A 25537-nucleotide genomic window follows, 5' to 3' on the forward strand; every position below is an offset into this window, starting at 1 on the left:
TTGCAAGATGGCTGTTATTTAGATACCCCCGGTGTCCCCCATGATTTCTGCTTTTGGAGAGGGGAAACTTCCCGGACGTTGCATAAAACAGAATTTAAATGGTGCAGTTCTATTGCAAAATAAACAGTGAAAAGAGTAAACCAACAAAGAATAAAAGTCCTCTATGCTTTATTTTTACTTAAACCCCTCCAAAACAAAGTTGTCTAAAAACTTCTGAGACATGAAGCAACTAAACCGCAAGGACACAAAACCCTTTCACGTGTGCCTCTCTGAAAAGGTCATCCTGAACCAAGGACAAATCGAAGGGATAGGCAAATTTAGAAACCCTCACCCTGGAAATGTAGAGCAACACAAATACGCAGTACTCAGACTTCCTGCCTGCAGACAGACGGTAAGCAGTAGTATTGAATAAAATGCCTCTAGGCCGATTATGATTCAGTCCAAACCTCAGACTGACGATCTTGCCACTGCCTCAGGATGAGAGCCAGGACATGGCCCTCAGCTGCTGTCTGGCAGGTAAGGGACATAGGGAAAGACATTAGTCAGCTCCTTAAAATGTTTATCCCTGAATGTCAACCCTGCCCCAAAAGTTGGTGTCCAGTGAAAATGTCTGAGTGAGTCCTTCCATTCCAGACGGAACATTCCATTCAAAGTTTGAAGTGAAGGGCATCACTAGTCTGGACATGGGGAAGGATAATGGATTGGACAGACCTCATCCTTAGGAGGAATCCAAAACTGAGTTTACTTGAATTTCAGTTCACAGAGTCCATCTGTCCCTTAGCATTCATGATGAAAATGCTACCGTCAGGAGTAAATCTTGCATGTAATAAGCCGATGCCATTGGTAAGGAGGAGGATCAGGATATTTTCATTTTATGGAAGACTACCAAAATGTCAGTCCATCATGACATTCCTCAGCTAACTGTCCCATGGGCCCCATGCTATCGCTCACTGGTATTCCTGTGTTGGGAAGTGGAAATGCAGAGAGTTTAAACTCACCATATTTCCTCTTCATTGGAGAATCACTGCTGTCTACCTCCCTCTCAGCCTTGAGAGCATTTTTCCCACAGGAACCATACTGACAAGACACTCCCCTATCAGCTGCCATTTCCTCTGGAACTCGTCTCTGGGTGCTCACAGCACGGTGGAGGAAACGGGAAAGTCATTGGAGAAACATATTCTGCTTTGCACAGGGAGATGACTCGAGTACCTGTCAAAGCATGGCCAGCTCCCCAACCTCACTCTAGTCATGGATCAGAATCGCTGAAGAGATTGAGTCTAGGCTGAAGTAAGGGACTAAGTGTGCATTATCCAGCTCATCCTGCTTCTGCCTCTCCTCCTGCCAGGGTTTCAGCTCCCCTAAACATCCAAAAGCAGAGGGGTGCATGTGGCCCTTAATTTGCTTCCCACCCATTCTAAGGCTATGTTTACATTACGGCCTGTGTTGACACAACTTAGATCTCTCAGGGGTTTGAATAAACCAGCTCCCTGAGTGATATATGTTACACTGACATAAGCACTGGTGTGGACAGCGCTATGTCGGCAGGAGAGCTTATCCCGCCGACATAGCTACCATAAATCGCTAGGGATGAGATCCTTACCCCAACTCCAGATATTTTATAACATGTAAAAGGCCCCCAAAAGCCCCATATGCAGCTAAGAGAAGAACTCACCAGCATGGAACATGGCTGCTATACTACCTCCCAAGGACATCGTTGCAAACCCTGGTGTAGGGGACAAGTGGGAGACAGGTCTGGGTCTGGGATCAGGAGGGGCAGAGCTGGAGTGGGCCACAGTACACAGTGCTGCAGGCATTCCATACCACGTGCTGGCCCATAGGCAGCCTTGGGAAGTGGCCATAACATAGATGGGACCAGCGTTGCCAACTCAGGGTTATTAGCCCTGCCCAGGGGAAACCCCACTCTGATTGGCTGTCTTCCCTATATCTCTATTGGGGAAAAGCAGCCCATCCAGGTTGCTAGGAGAGTCAGGACCAGCTCTTCCCCTTCTCAAGAGCCAGAGAAATTTTAGGGGACGGTGGGGGAGAGGAAGTGATCAATATTTTCACAAGAGGAAGGAAGGCACAGAAAGAGCATAAGCTGCTACAGCATGAACTAAAGAGGCAAAGTTCTGTAGCTGGGGATGTAAGAGACTCATATCCTCTGTGGTTCAGTAACACACACACATATTCACCAGTAGGTTGCAGGAGACGTGTAACACACACACACACCGGTGGATTACACCAGAAACCTACCTTCTGAGGGACAGGCTCTTTTTTGTTTCTGTAATCTCTTATGAGATTGAAAGTATCTTACTCTTGTGCAAAGTGTGACAATTTGTATGACATTGAAGTTAGCTTTCTATTTTTCATTAAATAATTTCAACTATAGTCACACCAACTTGTGTAAAAACAAAAAGAATGCACCAACATCATTGTTCTAAGCACAGCATTGGAAGTGCCACTTATGAGAAGTAAAAAGAACATAAAATAAGAAGTTATAGGTGATACAAAAATAAGAAGCAACTTTTTAAATGCATCAGTTAGATATTCAAAATCCAAAGGGACTTTTCCCTATCAAATTATAGTTATTTTTATGTATTATAGTTCCAATTCTGAGCTTTCAAACTTAGATTGTGCCTTAAATTATTAGAACATTGCAGTGCTAAATTAAAACCTCTTATTGCAAACTGTAATTATTCAGTTTTTCAAAATAAACTCAATATATTAGCTGTGCTTGAGTACGTCAGAACTGAAAAGCCATTTGTTATCTTTTGCTTGGATTACTCAGTAATATATCAAATTACTAGGCCAAAGGCAAATTACACATGTGGTAGATGTTTTGTAATTTTTCAGTATACTAAGTAATTGGAAGTGATTAGTAAAGCTGAATGGAAAAAAATCCTTTAAAAAAAGTGTTCTCACCAATAATTGAGATACTTTTTATAATAAGAAAGTGTAATATCATTTTGTATGGTTCATAAGCATTCTAAATGAAGTCCAAAATTGGATTTTTATACTTAAAGCGCTTCATTTTTAAACTCCTCAGTTAAAATTCCTTTATCATGCTGAATGACTCAACATTACCTTTGAGACTAAAACTTCATGCAACAAAGTGCCTTAATATTAAAGTTTTATTCAAGTCTCTGGCACAAATGGTCATTTTTATAGAGAAATTCAAAGAAGCTTCAATCCCACAAGGCACTGAGCCCTCACTTTATGACTTCATCCAGGCCCAATTATATTGTCTAAGAAAGCCAACTCTAAAACTTTCCATTTACCATTCTGAAATCCATTTTATATGATTAGATTCTCCTATTTCAAATGCCACATCAATTATGGGCCTGCATCGTTTTACTGCAGTGAAGCACAAATCATATTTCATTATATTATCCAATCAGTACCTTGTTTGTCTGACAGTTTACTCCCATAAACATGTCATTTTGAAAAACTCTACCGACAGAGGCTCATCTAAGAGATACCAGGAGGAACAAACAAATTAAAGCACAGACTATTGAAATGAGATTGAACACCCTTTGGTCATGTCTGCAAGTCTGATATGTAATGGGACATATGGCTGCACCTGAAACACTATATGTTACCTATTAAAAAGTCTGTATTGGAATCTATTTGCTTCTGGCTATTAAAAAGCTGCATTTAAATTTGAATATACTTACCCCATTTGAATTAGTTATTGGAAAGATGCTGATTGTACAGAGAAGTGTCCACTACTTCAGATGAGAGCTGGTAAACAGTTTTTAAAAGATGGAAATAATTTAATGTGTTCATTAGCATTTGATTTGCTTTTCTAAACATTTTTAAATAAAATTTTTACAATTTTAAATTTAACATACAAAAAAATTTGAAGGTATCCCAAAAAATGTACCCTCTCAGATGCCACTGTGTTGCATGAGTGATTTTTGTTTGTGTGTGGTTGCTTTAAGATTGAACTCTATTGTGTGAGTGTGTGTCCCAGAACCAGCAATGCAGATAAGTATGTGCATAATTTTAAATACACGAATAGTCCCTTTGGCTACTCACATGTATAGTTAGGCATGTGTTTAAATAGCTTGCTGAATCAAGGCCTCTGTCAGAGCCAAATACGGGAAGAAATGATGTTTCTGTGAATATATGAATAGTTTTATGGGAACTGTTTGGAATTTTGGAGGAGACAAATACCAGTTTCTATCACTTACACAACAAAATTGCTCCTTTCTGAAGAAATGGTAAAATTACACCATAGCGAAATTCCATCTGGAACAACTTGTGAAAAGCTCAGGTTTCATATATAACTATTGACATTAGGCGAAATTCATTTCTTTACAGAGGGTCAACCCTTAAAGGACTTACGTGGGACTTAAATGGTGCATAGACCCATTGCACTGAGATGTCTTTCATCCTGTATGAATACTGGCATTTTTGCACAGTTCTAATGTGAAGCAGGGAAAACAGGAATGAAAACCTAAAATCTCTGTATGTGAAGCAGCGATGCTGTTATTGACTAGCTGTCATTTTCACTTTAGCTATTACTTTTGACAAAATCTATCAGTTTCTGGGCAAAATGATATTCTGCATAAGTTAAAGGGCACCCTTAGTTTCTGGATCCCCGTGCACGAAACCCAAATAGTTCCTCTTCCTCCCTTCTGCATGGAGAGAGCGTTTGACTTCAGATGTATGTGAAAGATGAATAAATGCAGCAGCATCTCTTTTACTCGCATGCACACCCAGGATGCAGAGTGGATTGCAGGCAATACTAAGTAATCTATTGTAAAAACCTCATATTTGAAGAGCTGGCAACAGGAAGGAAGCATCAACTATGACAACCACAGAGGTGTTTTGGTAGCATGAGGCTTGGGTCTAAGGTTTTCATGGAGACAGATCCCAACCCCCTTATGTGGAATGGTTATAGAGTTCTTGGTTCTCCACAGACATCAGAGAGAACCGGGATGTGTTGCAGCAAGGAGCTCAATAAATGTAGGAACTTCCTGGGTAGGGACTGGGAGTTCTCTAGTTACCGCTTAAGCCATGGCTTTCTGCGTTTACGTCCTCAGACTACATGGAATCAGAAGTTAGTGGATCCCTCCTTCTAAATAAGGAGTAAAGGAAAGAAAAGAGATCACAAGACTGCCAGAGTGGTGAGTGGTGGGAAAAGTGGAAAAGCAGGAAGGAGACCTGTGAAAGCTGACAGGCAGGAGCGTCTCAGTGCAGCAATGGAGCCCATAGCACCAATGGTTCTGTTAGAGAAGTTTGATTTTGTTAACTTATGCAAGCTTGCCTTGCTGGATCTGTAGATTTGAGTGATTCTCGATGGCTTGTGGTTTAACAGAGTAAACACAAGAATATCAGGTACATGTCTTGATACTTACCTTGGGTGATGCTGCTGCTGCTATCCTACATGCCCTAACCCCACACAACTGGGGAAAAGAAAGCATACTCCAAAGTGAAAGAGGCTTTGATCCCATGTAACAGACAGACAGAAAATTACATATGAAAGGACAAATTTAATAGGAGGTACCAGGAACAAGGGGAAATAACAGACTTTTATTACTGGAGTTCATTGTTTTGCTTAACATTACAAACATGGAACACTAAAAGAACTAATAAGAGACAGGACAGTTGTTGGCATAAGAGATACCAATTTATCAGCACAGCGTCAGTTAGACCCAGATCTCTTACTAGCAAAAGCTACAGGAAAAATAAGAATGCAAGGGACCATAAGGCAGCAGCAGTGTGACTTACATTCTTGCAGAATAAGGTGATTGAATCAGAGTATATGGACCCAGTTAAGAGAAAAGATACAAATGTGACAGAAGCAGTCAGACAAAGTTTCCAACATAAGAGCAGTGCACAAGTAGAGACTGAGAGACCAAACAACCTTACAAGGAGGGAAGCTCGGAAAAGCTGTGGAAGACATAGCAAGACACCAAGCCACAGCTGGCAACAACGTCACACTGTTGCCATCCAGATGATTTGTTGGTATATGCCAGAGATAAAAGTGAACATGATGAATGATCACATGCAGTTTAGAGATGCTTCCAACAGGCTGAAAGAAATTTGAATTTGGAAAAGAGCAGATAAAATCTGTAGGATACATAATTAGCAAACAATGAATTCAGCTGGGTTCAGACAAATTCAAGGCATCACTCACCTTACAGAAACCTGAAGGTGTTTTTGATGTAAAAAGATTCCTGGGCATGGCAAATCATTTGGGGAAATTTTTACTAAAGTTAGTTCATCTAACTAAACCCTTATGAGATTTCCTTAGTGGTTACAATATGTGGATCTGGGGTAGTCACAACAAAACACATTTAATAAAAGAACTACTGACATCTCCACCTTTGGCACACTATTCAGTAAACTATCCAACAACAGTATCAGCAGAGGCATCTTCTTAAGGTTTAGGAGCAGCACTCACACAAACACAGCCAGAACGAGACCAGAGATCTGTCACATTCATATCAAGAAGCCTCCCAGAAACCGAACAGTGGTATGCTGAAGTGGAATAGGAAACTCTAGCAGTCCTTTGGGCCTGTGAACGGCTCAGTGCCTATCTGTTTGGCTTGAATTTTAACACAGAAACAGAACACAAGCCCTTAGTGGCATTATGGTTTCAAAACCACTGGATAACTTTCCACTTAGGATTTAGACTGATGTGATTTCTTTTCCAAACTGAACGCATACTAGGAAAAGCACTTATAGCAGCACTCTGTCCAAAGCTCCAATTGAGTAGCCACCAAAGGAAGAAGAAAAGGTTTTAGAGAAAGATGTCAAACTCTACACTGATCTTGTTCTGGCAGCAATTCCAGCATCTGCCAGCTGACTTCAGCATATTAGAGACAAACACCTAAAGGACTTGACAGAAGCTGACCTATTATTATATTGGCAGGACCAAAAAGACCTTCAGATGGCTGATGGTCTGCTTCTGAAAGGATGGAACATTCTTATCCCTACAGCACTTCAGAAAGGGATGGGCTCCAAAATCTATGAGGGACACCAACATATAAACAAATGCAAGGCACGAGCACAGCAATCCGTATGGTGGTCTGGTAAATTGAAGCAAATTCAGACCTTAGTAGAGATCCATGAGATATGAAACAAGGAAAAAATCCCAAACAATTGTCTGGACCTACAAAGCTATCTGACTGGAAGTGGGTGTTCGCAGACTTCCTTTTCCAGAAAAGAGACACATACATTAATGTAGTCGATTATTTCACCAGATGTCCTGACTTGGCTGTACATACACAGACTTTATTAGCAAAGATCATCCAGAAACCAAAGTCAGCATTTGCAAGACGTGGAGTTCCTGAGGTCCTTATATCTGATAATGGACCTCAATTTACCTGTGAAACATTCCTAGTTGTTGACAGGACTTTGATTTTGAACATCATAGTAGTAGTCTACATTGTCCCCAGAGCAACGGGGAGGTGGTGAGACCAATGTAGGGTTTAAAAAGTGGGCCAACATAAAGCGCTCCTGGCATATTGTTCAACACCGTTTGTATCTGGACTATCTCCAGCAGAACTTCTGATGGGAAGATGACTAAGGATATCTTTATCTGTTAAACTGATACAGGTTAACACTAAAGAGCACGACCTGAAGGTGTTTTGAAAATTCAGAGGCAATAAAATCTCAATGTTCAGCACAGAACAAAAGCATGACCTGAAATGAGACCAGGAAACAAAGTTTAGCTCAAAAGCTTCCAGACATTTGGAACTGTTTGGAACTTGGCAGCAACTCTCAGATCCTACCTAGTAGAGACTACAAATGGACTTCTCTGGAGGAACTGGGTTCATCTTCAATATTTTCCAATATAACAGAAAGAGGATCTGGAATCTACAGGTACTCTGCCAGGAAGTGAGCCCCCTCCACAGGAAACTTCACACATGAACTCAAATGAGAACATGGTGTGGAAAACTGATCAAACTCCCTCAGACTTGATCTTTAGAATACTTCTCAGGACTATTTAAATGCAATTGATATGGGGACATAGTAGTGTAAATAGTTTTAAGGAATTAGAAGTTTATTTTGAATTGTGGTGTGTATATACTTTCTTTATAACAAAAATTATAACTTAAATTATAAACCAAAGGCAGATGAGGAGTGGTTATAGAGTTTCTGGTCCTCCACGGTTACCAGAAGGGCTATGATGTGTTACAGCAGGGAACTTCATAAACGTAGGAACTTCCTGATTAGAAAGTTTATCTAGATTCTAGTTGATCCTTAAAGCTTACCTCTTTGTGTTTATCACCTCCCACTACACCTCACTGGGCATGTTCATGTGGCAGGTGTTCCCTGTATGCTTAGGAGCTGGCCATACTTGTAAACGCACCAGAACCATGGTGAATAACCTGATATGCATGTGCTACTGCTATTCAAAACACCAACAACTAGGCAACCAAAATATCTGCAGCTTTTCTGGGTGTTGCATGCAAGGTAGGAAACTTTGCCCTTAGCATTCCCATGTAACCAATAACAATACCCGCTCAAATTCTGCTCTTGGCAAATATAGCTTTGTGTACCCTGAATACTATGGGCCTGATTCTCCAATCCAATCCATCACATCAGTTTTACACTGATATAAATTCACGGAAGTTAGCAGGGTTACACTGGTATCAGGTTGGGGTAAGAGAGTAAAAGATCAAGCCCTGTATGTCTCTGATTATGGGCAGTTTCCCCCAGGCAGTGGGAGTTTCTGCTATCTTTCTAGTAAATTACTATAAACTGTTCTGCTTCATTCCATGGAATAGCGAGAGGCAGCATACACATATTATGTGAGTTAGGTGCCTAACAACCTCTAAAATCAGTCCGTAACCCTTCAGCACAGATCAGGGGTGTGACTGCTTGGTCTAGGTCTATGCATATCCATTGGCAACATTCTCTCCCCAGGAGAGGGTATGCAGAGGTCAGGCCAAGTGGCAGCAGAGAGGCTGCAGGGCATTCCCATTACTTGTGTAGAGGTTGAGGGTGGGTTCTGCACCTCTCCTCAAGTTATAGGTACTCCCATGTAGTTTCCCAACACTAAGCCCAGTTACTTGGGCTTTTTGCAGGAGTGTGACTCCATTCTAGATGTTGGTCCATTTAATCTGTTATTCATTTTAGCACTATCTCTCGATAAGATAAGCAGAATGATGGTTGGTGGAAATCTGTGTGTTGGTTCCATAATGCCAAGTTAAAGTTTTCCTTTCTATTCCCTAGTATATGTTTTTCAGACCTGTACAAGGGTGAATTGAATTAGGAGCAAACTGCATAGACTGTGGTTGCAGTGAAATCAGCTGATTATGCCCTTGGTCAAAGAGCTTTTGTTGTGCCTTTAAATACTGTAAATGTTTAATTTGATTATTTCAAAATGGGCTTCAGATAGGCTCATTGCTGGAAACAAAATATTTTCATTTAGTTAAGAAAGAACAGTAAACAAATTATTTTTAATATTTTTTTCAGACAGCCAAATGCTAGTAAAAAGTAACAGACAGTTAAAATTAAAGCACAGTGGGACTTGCAAAATTTCCACTCAATCTTCTGGTATTAGTGAGAGAGATGAACTCACATTGTCAACACATCCTAGGCCATGATATTGAGGCAAAAGGAGAAAATAACTAATATAGAACTAACTATAACTAAAAACAGATGTTCTTTTTTTCCTACTTCATTGCTGATTTGTAGTCAATAGCAGGAAATACATAGGAAGCAAAGTCAGTCACTCACTGCTGACTGCAAGTTTATCGTGAGAAATTCTAACAAGAGATTAAGGAGGAAACAGCACTTTAGAATATTAACCCTATTAATACAGACCGGTTCCCAGCTTAATGGATGTATTGAAAAGTTTGGAGGCAGGTGAAAGAGGCTTTGTTCCAGGATCTGGGAGGCTTTCTAGGAGAAAGAGAGCAGGGAAAAGGAAAGGGGATTAAGTAGGTGGCAGGTACATTGAGTCAGTACTAATCAAGTGCCGGGGCACTGTGCTGCCGGACGTACTATCTTTTGGATAAGATGTAAAACTAAAATCATGACCATTTGTGGTCATAAAAGGTCCCATGATGCTTTTAATTAGGAATTAAATTAAATTAGGAATTAGGAATTAAATTAGGAATGTTAACCACAATTACATTGTCAAACTCCAATTTGGGTAATTCTTACTAATTAGATTAATACCACTAAATATATTCTGTTTACCTCAATCCAGCTTGGCAGAATAACTAATGGTTAGAGCAGAGAATGCAAGTCAGGAGTCTTGGACTGCATTCCTGGTTCTACCACCGACTCGCTGAATGAATTTAGCCAAGTCTTTTTGTCTTCATTTACCCAGTCAGGGTGGTTGAGAGACACAAGTATATATTTTAGAGGAGCAATATATGGACAGAAACTAATGTGTCTCTCTTATAGGATGGTATTTGCTGAACTGACAAATGATGCGAGTACAATGGCGTGATTCTGGCTCTCATAAACAAAAGGTTTGCGCCTACCATATAAGAATAACATGTCAATGTTTCCTGAAGTGGAAATGAAAGATGGCAAGGTTTGTTCCAGAGACTACTACTCTTCAAAATCAGGCTTTTCTTTTTGAAATCCAAAGATAAGTAACTTTGATAAAAAGCGTGCAGATCAAGTGCTCCTCTGATGCCTGCTCTTGGACCTTAGTTTCTCCTTTAGAGATTTAGACTATGATATCAGGAAGTCTGTTTGCCCTTTTCTTGCACCTACATCATATGCCTTTTTAAAAGGAATACATGATTTATTACCCATATACAAATTTCATGAAACTGATTCATAGCTTTTAGCTTCTCCACATCCTCTAGCTATGGTTAGGAGACTTTTAAAAAAGGATATTTGGGTGGGTACGGAACTCTGACTTATTTTATATTATATTGTGAGGAGTCTCTGCTAAACAGCACCACCACTTCCTCAGTCTGCCAGTGTCGATGACAGTTTGGGGCTGGATCCTATATTCTTGGCACATATAAATCTCTTGAAATTCACTCATTCACAGCCAGATTCAGATACCCTTGCTCACGTTCAGTAGCATCTTACTTCAAGATTAATCACATTGTTATCAATGGGGCTACTGTGGGATAAGGCTATGCAAATAAGAGTATCAGAATCTGGTCCTCGGTTTCTTGTTACACTCCTGAGCAGAAATATTTTAAAGTATTAATTATGATTCAGTTAGGCTTATCCAGATAAAAATTATTTTTATCCCAGACTTGTAGAGCACGACACCCATAGTCCTCTCCATCATTCCCTCTCTGCCCTGTAATGCATTTAATGTATAATAAATAAATACAAATACATTAAAATAAAACCCCAAAATTATTTAAAAAACCAAAAACAACAAGAACAAAAATCACAGAACTACCATGAGTCTTGCTAACCACCACTCTGCTTGTATGGTACATCCTTTTCTGTCACACCTTCTCTGTTTTATCTATTTAGTTGGTGATCCGGCAAGTTGTAATATCTGTAACTGGCTTCAATGTGATTCTGCACAGGCAGACCACAATGGTTTGCAGGATTAGGGATTTAGTTTAGCCTTTCTGAGTGGTTTGACTTTGAACACTAAAATTTGGGCTTGATTTGTTTTAATTAAAATGTGTTTTAAATTGCTTAGAACATCTTTTTTGAAAGCATATGAAATAACCAAATACTTGGGAGGTCCTTGGGGAGGAGGACTATCTGTTTCCTTCATTCAGTGCTCGAACTGGGAAAAAGAAAAATGCTGGCCTTGTCCCAACCTCACATTTGGACCATGATCAGTCTGACAGTCCTTTCTCTGCTCCAAATTAACCATGATCTCCCCCAAAATTCTCCAACTCCCTTTCCATTTTAATACTCTTATCCAAGTCAACTCTCAAATAAACATATGATCATAGCTCAGATGTGTTCCTCAGAATGAGATCAAACACTGGCTGTCACAATCAGCCAAGAAGTGGCAATATTCCAATATGTCACATACCATTGTTATGTGTTAAAGGGATCAGAACATTACCCCGGGTTAATGCAATAATTTCTACCATAAAAATAATTGAATACATTGTAATTTTAAATAAACGTCCACATATCCATTGGAAATGATAATTGTTCCATTACTCTACATTTTAAAAAATTAAAACACAAAATCATTAATCAACATTAAAAATAAATTAACATATCGGTCAAAGATATTCACTCATATTTTTTGCCTCCTGTGACATTTCTGGTCAAGGACAGTGATGTCATCCTACAAATCCAATTTGACAGCTATTCAGTTTGGATAGTACCTTACATCAAAAAGGACGGTTTATGGAGTAAGGTAATACTCAGTGCGGGCAGGGTGTCACAATCTGACGACCTGTACTGAATGAAGGCTCTCCCTAGCTCTTTCCTCCTCTCACAGACAGTTCCCCTCAACATACAGAGACAGCTATTGTCTTATATCCACAACAAGTTCTTTTCCCCCTTATTCACAGGGCAAGCTCTGGTCTCCATCTCTCACTCATCCTACAGCAGTTTCCTCCCTCCTGGCTCCTGTCTCTCTGCCCACTCTCCCATAGTAGCAAATAGCATCCTTGGTAGATAGGACCAGAGCTCCCAGATGGAAATGCAACCACATAAGCCATTTTTGGAGGAAAAACAGGACTGCAAATGCATAAATCTACTTTGAGAGAGTCAACATGAAGGTGGTAATAAGCTGGGGCACAGGGGGCAGGGATACAGGGATACATTCCTTTCCTCACCTCAGAATGGTTGTGCCTTTACTTCTGGGCCCAGTCCAGCAGGCAGGAAGGGTATTATGCTGCTGCAGGAGCTGGACAGCAGCAGTATCAAAAGAAAGGGAAAAGCCAGGACTGGCCATACAGATTCTATTCCAAATAATTCACAAGTTAAAGCACCCATGAGACAGTGAATGCTGCTTCGTTACAAAAAAATGGGATATTTATAAGAGCAAACGTGCTAGAAGAAGGTTAGAATGTAAATGGTCAGTGTGAATTAGAGCTAACTCTATTACTTGTGCCACTCCCTGGGTTAGTCTGACTTAATTCTGGACTCCCAAGTAGAGGTTTATGAGCCCCTTAAAGAATTGCCCCTAATTGTGTGACTTGCTGAACTCAATGAGTGCATTTCTAATTCTTTCCTAAAATGGCTGCTTTAATACAAATCATATCGGCATGATAAACACTGGCCTAGAATGCCTGTGCAGATCTGTTTCATTGTCTATAAGCTAAGTGGCAGGCAGATTTAGGATGATTTAGTTGGGGTTGGTGCTGCTTTGAGCAGGGTGTTGGTCCCTTCCAACCCTAATCTATGATTCTATGATTTATAGGAAAGCAATCATTATTAACCATCATGAGAGGCCAGTGTTGCATATGCTGTCCTAGAGATCCAGAGATAGCAGCCCAGGCCTTTTTAGCATTCCTGAGCTACTGATGTCACAACAAACCAGATCCCTCCTGAAACCTGCCCCTTCTTCTTCACTTCCACTCATCACACTACAAGATACACAATGCATTTCAATGGGGCTATGCCAACTAATACCTGCTCAGGATCCAGCTAATTAGCTTTAACTAATGTCACACATGCACATCCCAAGGCAGACTCTGTCTCTTTAAGAGGATGAAATATGCCTTTTCTGTGTTTTTCATACATGTTAAATATTTCAGCTCAGCTATAGATGGAAACAGTAGGATTCTTTTCCTGATTTGGCTCAAGTCACTACAATAAGTCAGTATGTGATTTTGATTTAACATTAATTTTCTATAATGAACAAAATAAAACACACACAATGACTTATCTGGGCAAATTTCTTGACAATATTTGCGAGGCAAATGATATACCATACTCTAAGACACAACACATGAATAATAAATGGGGATTTTAGCATTATATTTTTGCCAGCACATAAGATATGTAGGATTTACACAGCGATTCAGATTGGTCTTATTTAAACATGTTTTATTTGGGTTTAATTGAGTCAGTTTACATGATCTCTGTCTCTCTAGTAAATCTTTATGCTAGTTTAATTCTGAAGAATGTTCCTAATTTATAATTACCTGTTTAATTATATCTCAAGTCAATGTATTTTACAAAAACAAACAGCGGCCCTGAATCTGCAGTTCTTAAGCAAACAAAACTCCACTGATTTCAATGGGAGTTGTGAATGCTTGCTGGCTCAGGTCCCAAATTAACAGTAAATTATAATGTTATCAGATACTCTCCCTAACATTTTGCATCAGAGGTGTTTTTTGCAACTGAGCACATCTCTGGGGGCTGGGGAGACAGGACAACCTTTGAAAGTGTTTAGTAAAAGCTAAAAAATTATAATTGCGTCATTGGGACATGAAAAAGAGATCCAATAAATCTCCACACAATTCAACTGTGTTTTTCCTACTCATGACTTCTGAGGTCTGTTTACTTTAAGAAATTTACACGGGTCTCACTCCATTGATGTAAGCTCCTACTGGAGATGGGCTGCGCTGGTGCAAAGTGAGGCATATGCCAGTGCAGCTTATTTTTCTACCTTCTAAATTTAGCTACACCAGTAGAAGCCTCATTCTGTGCCTGCATTAGGGGTTTGCTCTGGTTTAATCACTTAATTTATATCACCATTACAGCTTCTAGGTGAATTTGGAGACCATTCCTCCAGGAATGGTGCACAGCCGTGTGAACAGCTCTGTGTCCCTAGAAGATTTATGATGATTCAAAGGGAATGTAAGAAATCTGGATTTAGGGGGCAAACTGCTAACATTTCTAGAGTGCATCCTTGACTGATACGCCTGAAGAGACAACGGTTTCAGTGACAGTCATATGTGCTGACCCCTTTTGCTGATATTATTGTATTACTCCTCATGGAATTTTCCTCCCTTCATGACCCCCAGGCAGGTTTTGTAGTGGGAGTGGTGATTGGTGATCCCAGTAGAGATTGTTGGTTATACCAGAATACTGTACACACAACAATCTTAATACATTTAAAAACAGCAACATTTGTAACTTATTTTAACTAATTTGGACTTCTTTAAAAGCCACCATAGTTTGTACTTTAAAAGTTGTTTGCCATGTGCAGTATCCACAACAGTATCCAAACAGAAAAGACAGAAGCCTTGACAATGCCTTTGATGAATACAAAGACTGCCACATTCTCAGTTCTTTGCCTCTCTTCTGGAGAGATTGCCGTTTTTTAAAGGGCATCAATAAGTAAATTACTCAAACAACCAACCATCAAAATCCAATTCAATATAAATTAAACAAACGACTCCCCCACCACTTTTTTATGGACAAAAGGGAAAATAAAAATTCTCTTAAATGCATGAGAATGAACACAATGGGAATTTCCCTTCAGTGGCCCTAAACTTTAGTTACATAGAAAAGAAGTTTAAAGCAATATAAGTACCTAGAATTTCCTCTCTGTGGGACTACAACTAAGTCCAAACCTTGTCACTATTAAATAAATCTGCAAGAAGCACTTCCATAGTACTGGTCTTCCGAACTGATTAATTCCTGGTTTCCTACCTGACTGATAAAGCAGCAGGCAGGATGGTCTCTATTAGTGAGATGCTGATTGTCTCAACTTAAAACTTGTAAGCCCCCCAGATAACATCATGATGAGCTTCGAATAAATAGTTTTAGTAATACAACAACAACAACAACAAAAGAGGTCCGCACACGACTCTCCCAGAAACTTCTTACTGTTGCATCTCCAGAGAGCTATATGGAAACATATGGTTTTGATGTAGCGCTGTCAGTTGTTATAAAACGTAATTATGGATCAATCGAAGTCCTAATGAGCCAGAGGAAAAATACCCATAAATTTCAACAGGGATAGACTGGGTCCCATATAAAGTGTTGAAATATCAGCTATGGAACAAACCATCCCTTCTTTTGAAATTAGACAATATATAAAAATTACTTCTTATAGTTTCCTTCTTCCTGGTACACAGTACGCTGAAATTGCATAACAATCTGTTACTGTTTATTTCTAAATCATTTTTATTCAGTTCAAAGGAGAACAGATATTCTTGCTGAACAAAGCTGTTGGCTTTCTGTATTGCTAATGATTGCATTCAATGCCTCCAGGAAAAGAGGTTCACAGAGAATGTTTTTTGTTGAAATCTATTAATGATGAAATGAAGACGGGTCATTGTCACACAGCATAGCTCAATTGTGTAAAGTAGCTGTAAGGGTCAGGGCAGACCTACAGCAGCAGGAATCACAGATATAGATATCACAATGATTAAAAATTGGATAAGTTGGTTTCACCTGTCAGAGAGTAAAGTCACCCCTTCTGACATTAAAAGCCATAAAAAGGAGGACTCACCAAAGGAGGCGTGCAACTCATGGTTGGCTTCTGCTCTACCTCTGAGGAGTGCTGGATCTGTAGCAGAAAGTAATGGTTAGGACCACCAGTTCTTATGGAAGGCAGAGATCTGCAGGAGACCTGGGGTTAGTTCCTTATTCCTGAGGATCTAAACCTCCACTGCAGGACCATGGTAACACTTTCTCCTCCCATTGGCTGGGCTCCCACCTGTAGCTCATGTGTATCCTACCTGAGGTGAGGAAAAATCGCAGCTGGGGAGTGTCGATATTTTGTTTCTAAATGAATCATGTCATTTGAAAATAAAATGTTGATTCATAACAACACTTCAAATCAACATTGAAGTCTGCCACTTCAAGGCCTCACTGCTATACAATGCACCGTTTAACAGAGAAAGAGTGTTTAAAAAAATTCCTTTGGAGTGGTCAAAAGGTATCCAAAAACAGAATGCAGGTGCTCTGTCTCAGTTTTGATTGACAGGGCAATGCAAAATTACATTAAAAAACCCAAATATAATTAAAACAAAGATGACTCACTGAGAACTGTATATGACAGAAACATGCCTGGTTTCACATAGAAACCAAAGAATGCTAAATTACAACTAAACTTTTCTATACTGGGGTCAAACTGATAGTGGCATCTTTTCTGTGACAGACGTGACAAGATCTGATTCCTCAAAAATGTGTTACAAAGTGTTAATTATACCTGTTCATGTATATTTCTTAAGAAACTCAAAACTATGTGTGAGCCTAGGGAAACAAAAATTAAGCTTTGTCTTTGTCCCTAAGGGGGCTGGACTGTGTTAAGAGTTGGGATGAGTCTCTTCATTTCAAGTGCATTATGAAAAGGGCCATAAATAATCTTAGGGTAGGGGGCATTAAGTTTCCATCCTATAAACAAAGAGGTGTCTGATTCCCAGCATGTGGGGAAAGAAACTGTCTATACAGATAATTAAGATCCACACTATAAAAATAAAATAAAAAAGAAGAAGGGGAGAAGGGCAGGGAAACCAGTATGCAAAACTTATTAGGTAATTCGGAAATCCACCGATTGGTTTGTCTGGAGTCTGAGATCACCCAGTCATTACCCCCTGTGGTGGCAGTGGAAATGAACATAGAAAGAAAAAAATCACAATCTCTCTCAAGCTTCTTGATGTTATGAGATATAAAATAATAGGTATGAGATTTCATTTAGTTTATCTTTAGTTCTCCCTAGCAATGTACATTTCCTGCTAATATTTATAAAACTACCAGTGAATTTGCATTAATTTTGTTTCCATATATCATTTCCTCTATAGTTAATATTTGGATCTGAAAATGATGAGGTTTTTTATGTCACCCTTAGTTTCTGTGGGAGTAAATTTCACAAACTTCAGCCTGCCACTCAATCCAACTTTCCAACACTTATATATAACAGAAAAAGGCTCAGAACATCTATGCTTATGTGGTCAATTTTATATGAGCTTGAAAATGTCACATACAGTGCTTACATTTCAGTAAGCAATAGGTTTATTAATTTACTGAATTATCCTGTACTTCCTAACCTGATTTAACCCATTTTGAAGATTCAACTATTGCTGGCTCACACTACTTCTAACAAATCTTTTGGTGCCATCACTTCCATTTTTGCTAAGACAGACTTACTTTCAGTCCTGCAAGGGATTTTAATTGTATGCATTTCTTAGTTAACCAGTTAACCTGTGCATCTAAATCCCATTGCCTTGCTGAATTAGGACCATACTTTTGAATATTCACATCTTTTCCTGGCAACACTTAAATGCTTTGTAGTGTCAAAAATGTCAGTGGACTTAGGTTATGTTTTATTACACAGGACAAGTGTGACAGGAAGAGTGAAGGGTTAAGCTGGAGAGCATATAATATTAGAGAATGCCTACAGTAAGTGCTTTGTCATTTTCCTAACATTCTCATCATCTTTCCAATGTAATTGATTCTTTAGGATTTCTAACCTCAGTCTCAAAGTCTGTGGGTTTGAACTGTGAAAATGTATTCTACTGAAAAAAATACATTAAAAATACCTAAGTGTAGCTATGTGTTGAAAAGTGCCTCTAAAAAAAAGACAGTGTGGGATTTCATGTTTATCATCTCTCAGTGAATCCCAGATCCTATGATCTTTGTTTATGAAAAAATGGAAAACATGTTACTTCTTCAAAATTAACCTAGGATTTCATCTGATCTGACGCTGGTGCATTATCAAGAGTAATAAAGATTCTGCAATTGCAACTCAATTAAAAATTCTATTGATATGTAAGGCTGCTGCAATAACCAGAGTAAAGAGTATTAAAACATTATATGTTAATGATGCAAATAATCAGAGGTGATGCGTGTGGGCACATGTGGGGTCAGGTGCCCCACCTAGATTTGCTGCTTGGCTTTTACTGAGCATGCTCATATGGACTGAATGTGTTCAGTAACACTGCCGAAGCCGGCTGCCCTTACTCTGCCCCCCTCACCATTGGCTAGCACGGATCATCTCTGCAAACTATAGCATGGGCTGAGCAGTATTAACTAAATGCAACATTTAGAGAATTTTGGCTCTGAGAAGCATTTGTAAACCAGTCTTTTATTTGCAAATCTATTTGGTATTTAAAAATATAAGGGGTGAAATCCTGGCCCTGCCTGAAGACAGTGGACAGACTCCCATTGATTTCAGCGGGGCCAAGATTTCACCCTATATGTATGTTACAAATTAACAAATTGTGCAGTATGGACTGTTTGTGAAGTACCAGCTGAGAAGTACCAACCAGAGCAGTTTTACAACGAGCCCAGCTTCTATTCCTGAAACTGATACCAAACCTGAAGGGTTTAGCAACCAAGTCGATATTAACACTGGCCTCCTCTTTTACCTTTGACAGTAAAGTCACCCCCAAGGAGCTACACAAAGGAATAACTTTACACCCAAGAGCCTCAACTTTTCAGAGTAGGAGAATTTAAGGCCAGAAGAGACCACTGTGATGTTCTTGTGTGACCTCCCGCCTGCCCTGCTACATAACACAGCCCACAGAACTTCCCTGAATTAATTCCTATTTCAACTAGAGTGTATCTTTTACAAAAACATCCACTCTTGATTTAAAAATGTCCGCTTACAGAAAATCCAGCACAACCCTTGGTGAGTTGTCCCAATGCTTAATTACCCTCACTGTTAAAAATCTGCACCTTAACAGAGCAAAATTAGAGAGCCAGAGAGTTATAGACAGAGGTCCAAACATTCTGAAGGAACATGGACTTCTTGTGGTACAGCACTAATGCAAATTGATACAAAACTCTATGTGATGCACTCAACTCTGTTGGTGACCTTGGGCATGACTTGGTCAGCAGACTCCATCTACTTTCTCTTCCTCCACACAGGGTAAAAATCTCCTTCATTACCCAATTTAAGTCTTACATGTCAGAGGTTATTCTCTCTCCCCTACATCCTTGATGACTGATCCTTCAGACTCACAGCCTGCTTCTTTTGCTGTCTTAAAAGTCCATGTTTCTCTTTCTTCCAGGGAGGGAACTGGGTTTATACCATTAAGCAATGCAATTCAAAGAGGTGCTCACTTACTAGTGTCATTATTTCAAATCACTCATGACATGACACATTCCTCCTTACCCCTTTACCCTCCCAACCTCATCCTTCTCCAGGGTCCCTTCTGTAAAGAATACCTGCAGTTACTATATACAGTGAGGTTGCAAATTTCATACAGTTAATAAACAAAGGTAACACATTATTTGTCACATATTTTAAATTCCACCCTTTATATTGTTTGGGGGGGGGGGAAAGGAAAGAGAATTATTACTCTTTAAATTCAATTCACTTGTGTGACTGAATGCACCCCTGTATTCATACCCTACACACCACTGTAATAATCTTTGTACAAAATAAGCCTCGTGAGGTATCATTTGAAAACTAATAACTTGCTGGTAAAACGTTACACATAAATGTCTGAATTCCCCCTGCATGATGTTAGTGGCACATGTTCATACCTGCGTAGCGCCAATTAGGCAGGACTGGTCAAGCAGGTCTTAAACAAAGGAATGTGTGTTTACCTTAGTTTACATATAAGATGTGGCTAGCAAGGTCCTCGGACAGTGAGAGAAGGAAGACAGGAGACAAGAAAAATCTACTTTCTAGCAAACAACAGCATGAAACGCCTTTCACAAGCTCATGTCTCCAACCTCACAGCTGGAAGGAACTTTATATAGGGGTAACTCTCAGGAAAATGCATTTCAAAGGGTGACTGAACTCTGAAAGTAAGACAAAAACACCCCAAGTATCTCTCCCTATCCATCTCTCTTTTCCACCTAAGAAGAAAGAAGAAACAGCCTATGGACTTCAGGAGCAGATCCTGACATGAAACTTGGTCAACAATGATACTGGGAATCTGTGGTAAGAACTTCACCTTGAAGCAAGTCTAGCTTGCTAAGCTTAGAAAAGGTTTTATCTTTATTTCTTTTGTAACCATTTCTGAATGTAATGCCTCATTACCTGTACTCATGTCAAATCTCTCTTTGTAGTTAAACTTATTTTGCTCTTTAATTAAAACTAATCCAGAGTTGTGAATTGTTTGGGTAACTCCATTTAAGGCAGCAGACTGTTGTATGCTGAGGCTTTCAGAGGGGCAACGGAGCTAATGTACCTGGACTATCCAGGAGAGGGCTGGACAATGCAGAACACCTGTTTTGGAGGGAAAGTCCAGGACTGGTAGCCTAGGGGTCACCCTGCAAATAGCAACTAAGGCTGCTAGAAGCCAGAGTGTGGCTGGTGTTTGCTGACAGGCTGCGGGAGTCAGAGCTGCAGGACCAGCGCTGTGGCTGTACACAGATGCTCAGGGTGTGACCTGCAGGCTGTTTGGGAGGAGCCCAGTTTGGGAGCGACAGCAGCACAGCACTGTGAGGCATCCAGGTTGCAGAACAAGTGAGGATTGCACCATGGGGTGTCATAACCTGTAAAAACAGTACTGGCAAGTATATGTACTTTACACTCAAACCACTGAGGAGATTTTAAAATCCTGATTTATCTGGCTTCACAGTGTCGGTTTTTATTTGTATATTAATATCACAACTTAAATGAAAATCTCAAAAAACACAAAAGAGCTACATGTGTTTGATACTGGGTGCAACAGTCATAAAAAGAAATGTAGCAACATCTTTGATACTGTGATCTCCAAAGAAATCTCACTAAAAATTAGGATCAAAGGAATTTATATGATTCCAAGTACTTAACAACAAACCATCTTAGGGCAGAACCCTGTATTCTGTTTGATCCGTCACCCTTGCAATCTGTTACTTTCCAAGCATCTCAGTCTGATGGAACACAAGTTCACTTAAAAATAGTTTTCACTTAAAGCAGAACCAGAAGTTGCAGAAAGCAACTCTTCCATCTAACTTACACAAAGTGCTGGGGGGAGGGAGGGGGAAGGATTTTATACTACCAAGCAAAGCATGCTGCTTTTAAAAATAACATTCTAAGACAATAGGTGCACATCTCATGAAAATTAGAACCTTTAAGTAATTTTTGTTTAGCAGACAAATGGTATTTTTGACAGGCATCTGCTTTCAAATTAATCTATTTCTAATTACATCTGATTGTCAGAGTTTATAGAAGACTATTACACAGATCGATTATAATTACTATTTATAAAGTAAATTAACACTATTTGATAACATGCAAAAATCAGATAAATAATGAATTATCACTTTACTCAATCTGGCTCAATAATACTTATTTCACCTCAGTATTAAATACCACATCCTACTGACAGTTTTAATTCCCAATGGTAAATTAAATCAAACAGCATGGTACAAAGAATCCCTAAATCCTCAGCCTAAAGAAATATTAGAACCAGCTCAAATTTCATAGCAATGCTAATTGATGGCTAGACTGTGGATTTGCCATGAGCCCTGGGTAAGGGGAAAGTTATGCTTCTCCAGGAGCAGATGAGAGACCAAATTCTGACACAAAGTCACAGCTATTCAGTTCATTGTTTCCTCCCACACCCAGTAAGAAAATAATTCACCTTAGCACATTATCTGGTGCAGATTACTTTCTCCTCCATACTTTCCAGAGCAGATGAGGTTAGGTTCAATAACCATTGCCTATAAACTGCCTATTTTCAGTCTCCTGCTACACCACATTCTGATGGTGAAAAATTAGGGATGAGTTAATGTATAAACACTGCAGACTCAAGCTGTAAATATTTTTTCCACTGGACAAGAAAACATGCCTTCTTTAAATGAAAATCAATTGCTGTTAAATCCGTTAGTGCTGGCTAATTTGGACTGATGCTATTTCTGCAATGTGCAGAGTTATGCTGATGCAATAATACAATAGAATCATGATGGATTCAGCACTGAAAGACTGCAGTTTAGGCTGGACAGCAAGCACAATCAGTTGAGCAGGAGCTGAACATTTATGCAGGCTAGGTTAATCATGTTTCTAGTCAACCTATTGGCAGATCATCTTTCCTTTTTGGCTGGGAAGGATAGAAATGACACTCAGGCAAGAAAACATTTTAAGAGTTGCACAGGAGGTTAACTGACCTAGTCAAACTCTGTATTTTGACTACATCCTATATTCTAAGTAGGTACTTCCATACATTCTATGGAATTCAGTCACCACTAATTCGAGGATCCACTCTGACAGCAAACAAGTCTGCTCCAAGCTGGAGGAGAATTCCTCCAGCATAGCAACATCATAGGGTGGCATAGGCAGCCTCAGATTTGTCACAGGCCGCTGTGTAATGAATGGGGATACGGATGAGAGGGCATCTCCACAGCCCTCGGTACTACAGGAATTCTAGGTTGCAGAGCAGTCCATCAACAGCTGTGGGGAGGCTGCCATAAATTAGAGCAGTTCCCAAGGCACAAAAGTAGTTTATAGCCCAGTCTGCCACCATCCCACTGTGCTGTGCTTTCGGTTCCGTGCTTCTCAGGCAGCATAGCATACAATATGCTCCGTGTTTTTACCTTCAGATCCCTTCTAAAATCCAATGTGGACAAGCTTTTTATTGTGAAGACTTACTTACCTGGTTAAAATATTGAAGTTTCTTAATTAAAAGACTGATGAGAGGGTCTAATCCTTTGACTTTCAATTCTGGGTTATTAATTTGTGCCTTCAATCCATTGGAAACAACTCTGCTGGTGTAACTAGAAATGAGAAGGAACAAAAGATCAATCAACCAGAGAGAAAATATTCACCGTGAAAATGAGAAGGTAACATTTTACAGGCTATTTTCATTAAAATAACAAACATACACAAGTTTTCCTTACTGTATCAGAGTCAATAAACATATTACAAAGCAAACATGTTTGTAAATAGTGTAATTAGTGCAAACAATTCTTTCATTAACTCAAACCTGCATAAAATGACATGATTTCTTACAGTATTATCAACTACAACCATTCAAATATCATGAGTCAGTCCCCAAAAGATCAGGAGGGATTTTTTTAAAACCCACATTTCAGGTTTCTTATTTGTATTTTGGTGTTTGAATCTCGCAGGGTTATATTTCAAGTTTTTCTGTGAGACTTTAAGAGCCAGTAGCTTGCTTTAAAAAAAAAAAAAATCAAATTGAAATTCTCACATAATCACTGGAATCCAGGGGCTTTGAGGAAGACACCAAATATCGCAAGACTTGAAGTAAAATCACAAAAGTTAGCAAAATTGTGCAATTTCTCAATCAGCAGTGGAAATGTTTCACTCAGTGAAATGAGGCTTTTCAGGAGAGGTCAGCAATTCAGAAGATGAGATTGCTTCAACCTTAGATATACTGTAAGAACACTTTAAAGCAGCACAATCTGATACATCAGTGGTCTTCATCTCAGTCATACCTTATCTTTACCATTATAACTTTGTTAGGAGCAGTTCAGATACAGTCATGTTTAGGGCCTGCTTCTAGGCAATCTCATTTTAGACCTTTGGATCTGAAAAACGCTCACACAGTAAATGCATGCCTCTATCAGCATCCTTATCCTATCATCACGGGTGAAGTTATAAACACAGACCAACTAATCATTCAGTCACTGCTGTAGTTCTGCTTCAGCACCAAGATATTGGTTTTTTCCCTACTTGTTTTTACATCCTTAAGTAAAAGCAATAAATTGGTCCCCGTGGTTCTGAGGATCCTGTGCAAACTACTTTGATTTTCCTGTTCCTCCTCTGCAGCAAGCCTGGACAAAGAGGTACTCATTGCCCAGCTAGGCAGTGGGCCTGATGGGGAAGGTCACTCATCAACTGGCCTCCCCTGTGCATCCATATCTGCTTGGGAACTGTAAACCCTAATGCCAAATGTACGCCTTTGTAAACTCCAGCAGAAGGAGGTTGCATTCGTCTGGATTGGAACTCAAAGACAAAAGCCCTGTTATGATTTTCTCCTTAGCCACACCTACATTCTCTACATGGTAACTGTTATTTTCGCCTGTCAGCAATCTTCCTTTAATAGCCTTTTAAATCTGGAAAATTAAGGATGGTGTTTTCAAAGGGGGCTAAGAGTATTAGGTGTTCAACTTTTATTGGCTTTCAATTAGAGGCAGGCACCTAATGCCTTTTGAAAATGCCAGCATACATTATCTCTTATCTCAGTGACTAACAGAATTGCAAATTACAATTGGACTTTTACTAGGATGTTTGTCCTGTCTTAATTAAAACCAAAGGAGATGAATAAAGTTAGACTTCAAGTAAATCTGACAGTAAAAACATTACATACTGCAGGATAACATTTGAGGTCCAGGTGCAATTCTGGTGAAGACTAGAGGAGGTGGCATGGTTACAGGAAAACTATCAATAACTTTCACCTCTCAGACAAAGGAAAGATGACAAGCATGAAAGAGAGCAGGAAAAAAGAAAAAGTGCAAAATAATGGGGAAAAAAGAGAAAAAATAACATTCATCATATTAAACTACACAACCAATGGTAGCCTGTCTCTTAGTATTAGATGCAGAGAAGGCCTGTGATACAGTTCTTCAGGATCATCCTATTGTAATACAGGAGGAATTAAGTTATGGACATCAATTTATCTCCTCCATCAAACTGTTCTTCAATTCTCCACGTGCACTCCTTTGTCTGAACATCTTCCAATCACAAATGCTCTCTTTAAGCAGCAGCACAAGGCAAGAGAATGCTTCGTCACCTCTTCTCATTGCTCTATGCATTTTATCACTTGTTATAGCAATCAGAGTTTCTCCAGATATTCAGGGCATCACGATAAAGAATGTAAAAAATGCTTTTCCCTTCCTGCAAATAATATTGCTTTACCTCTGCAAA

General features: G+C 39.4%; 1 protein-coding gene across 1 annotated transcript in view; it reads right to left on the reverse strand.

Annotated features, from left to right (window-relative positions):
* Positions 1-25537, reverse strand: part of LOC137147116 (glypican-5-like) — a 532878-nt gene that overhangs the window by 169981 nt on the left and 337360 nt on the right. Inside the window, exon 7 of the mRNA XM_067538902.1 lies at positions 23301-23421. Coding sequence (XP_067395003.1) covers positions 23301-23421 — 121 coding nt within the window. The remainder of the gene's footprint in view (positions 1-23300; positions 23422-25537) is intronic.

The sequence above is a fragment of the Emydura macquarii genome, unplaced genomic scaffold (genome assembly GCF_026122565.2).
Source record: "Emydura macquarii macquarii isolate MOO-44397 ecotype Brisbane River unplaced genomic scaffold, CSIRO-AGI_Emac_v2 contig_499, whole genome shotgun sequence".
NCBI classification, from domain to species: Eukaryota; Metazoa; Chordata; order Testudines; family Chelidae; genus Emydura; species Emydura macquarii.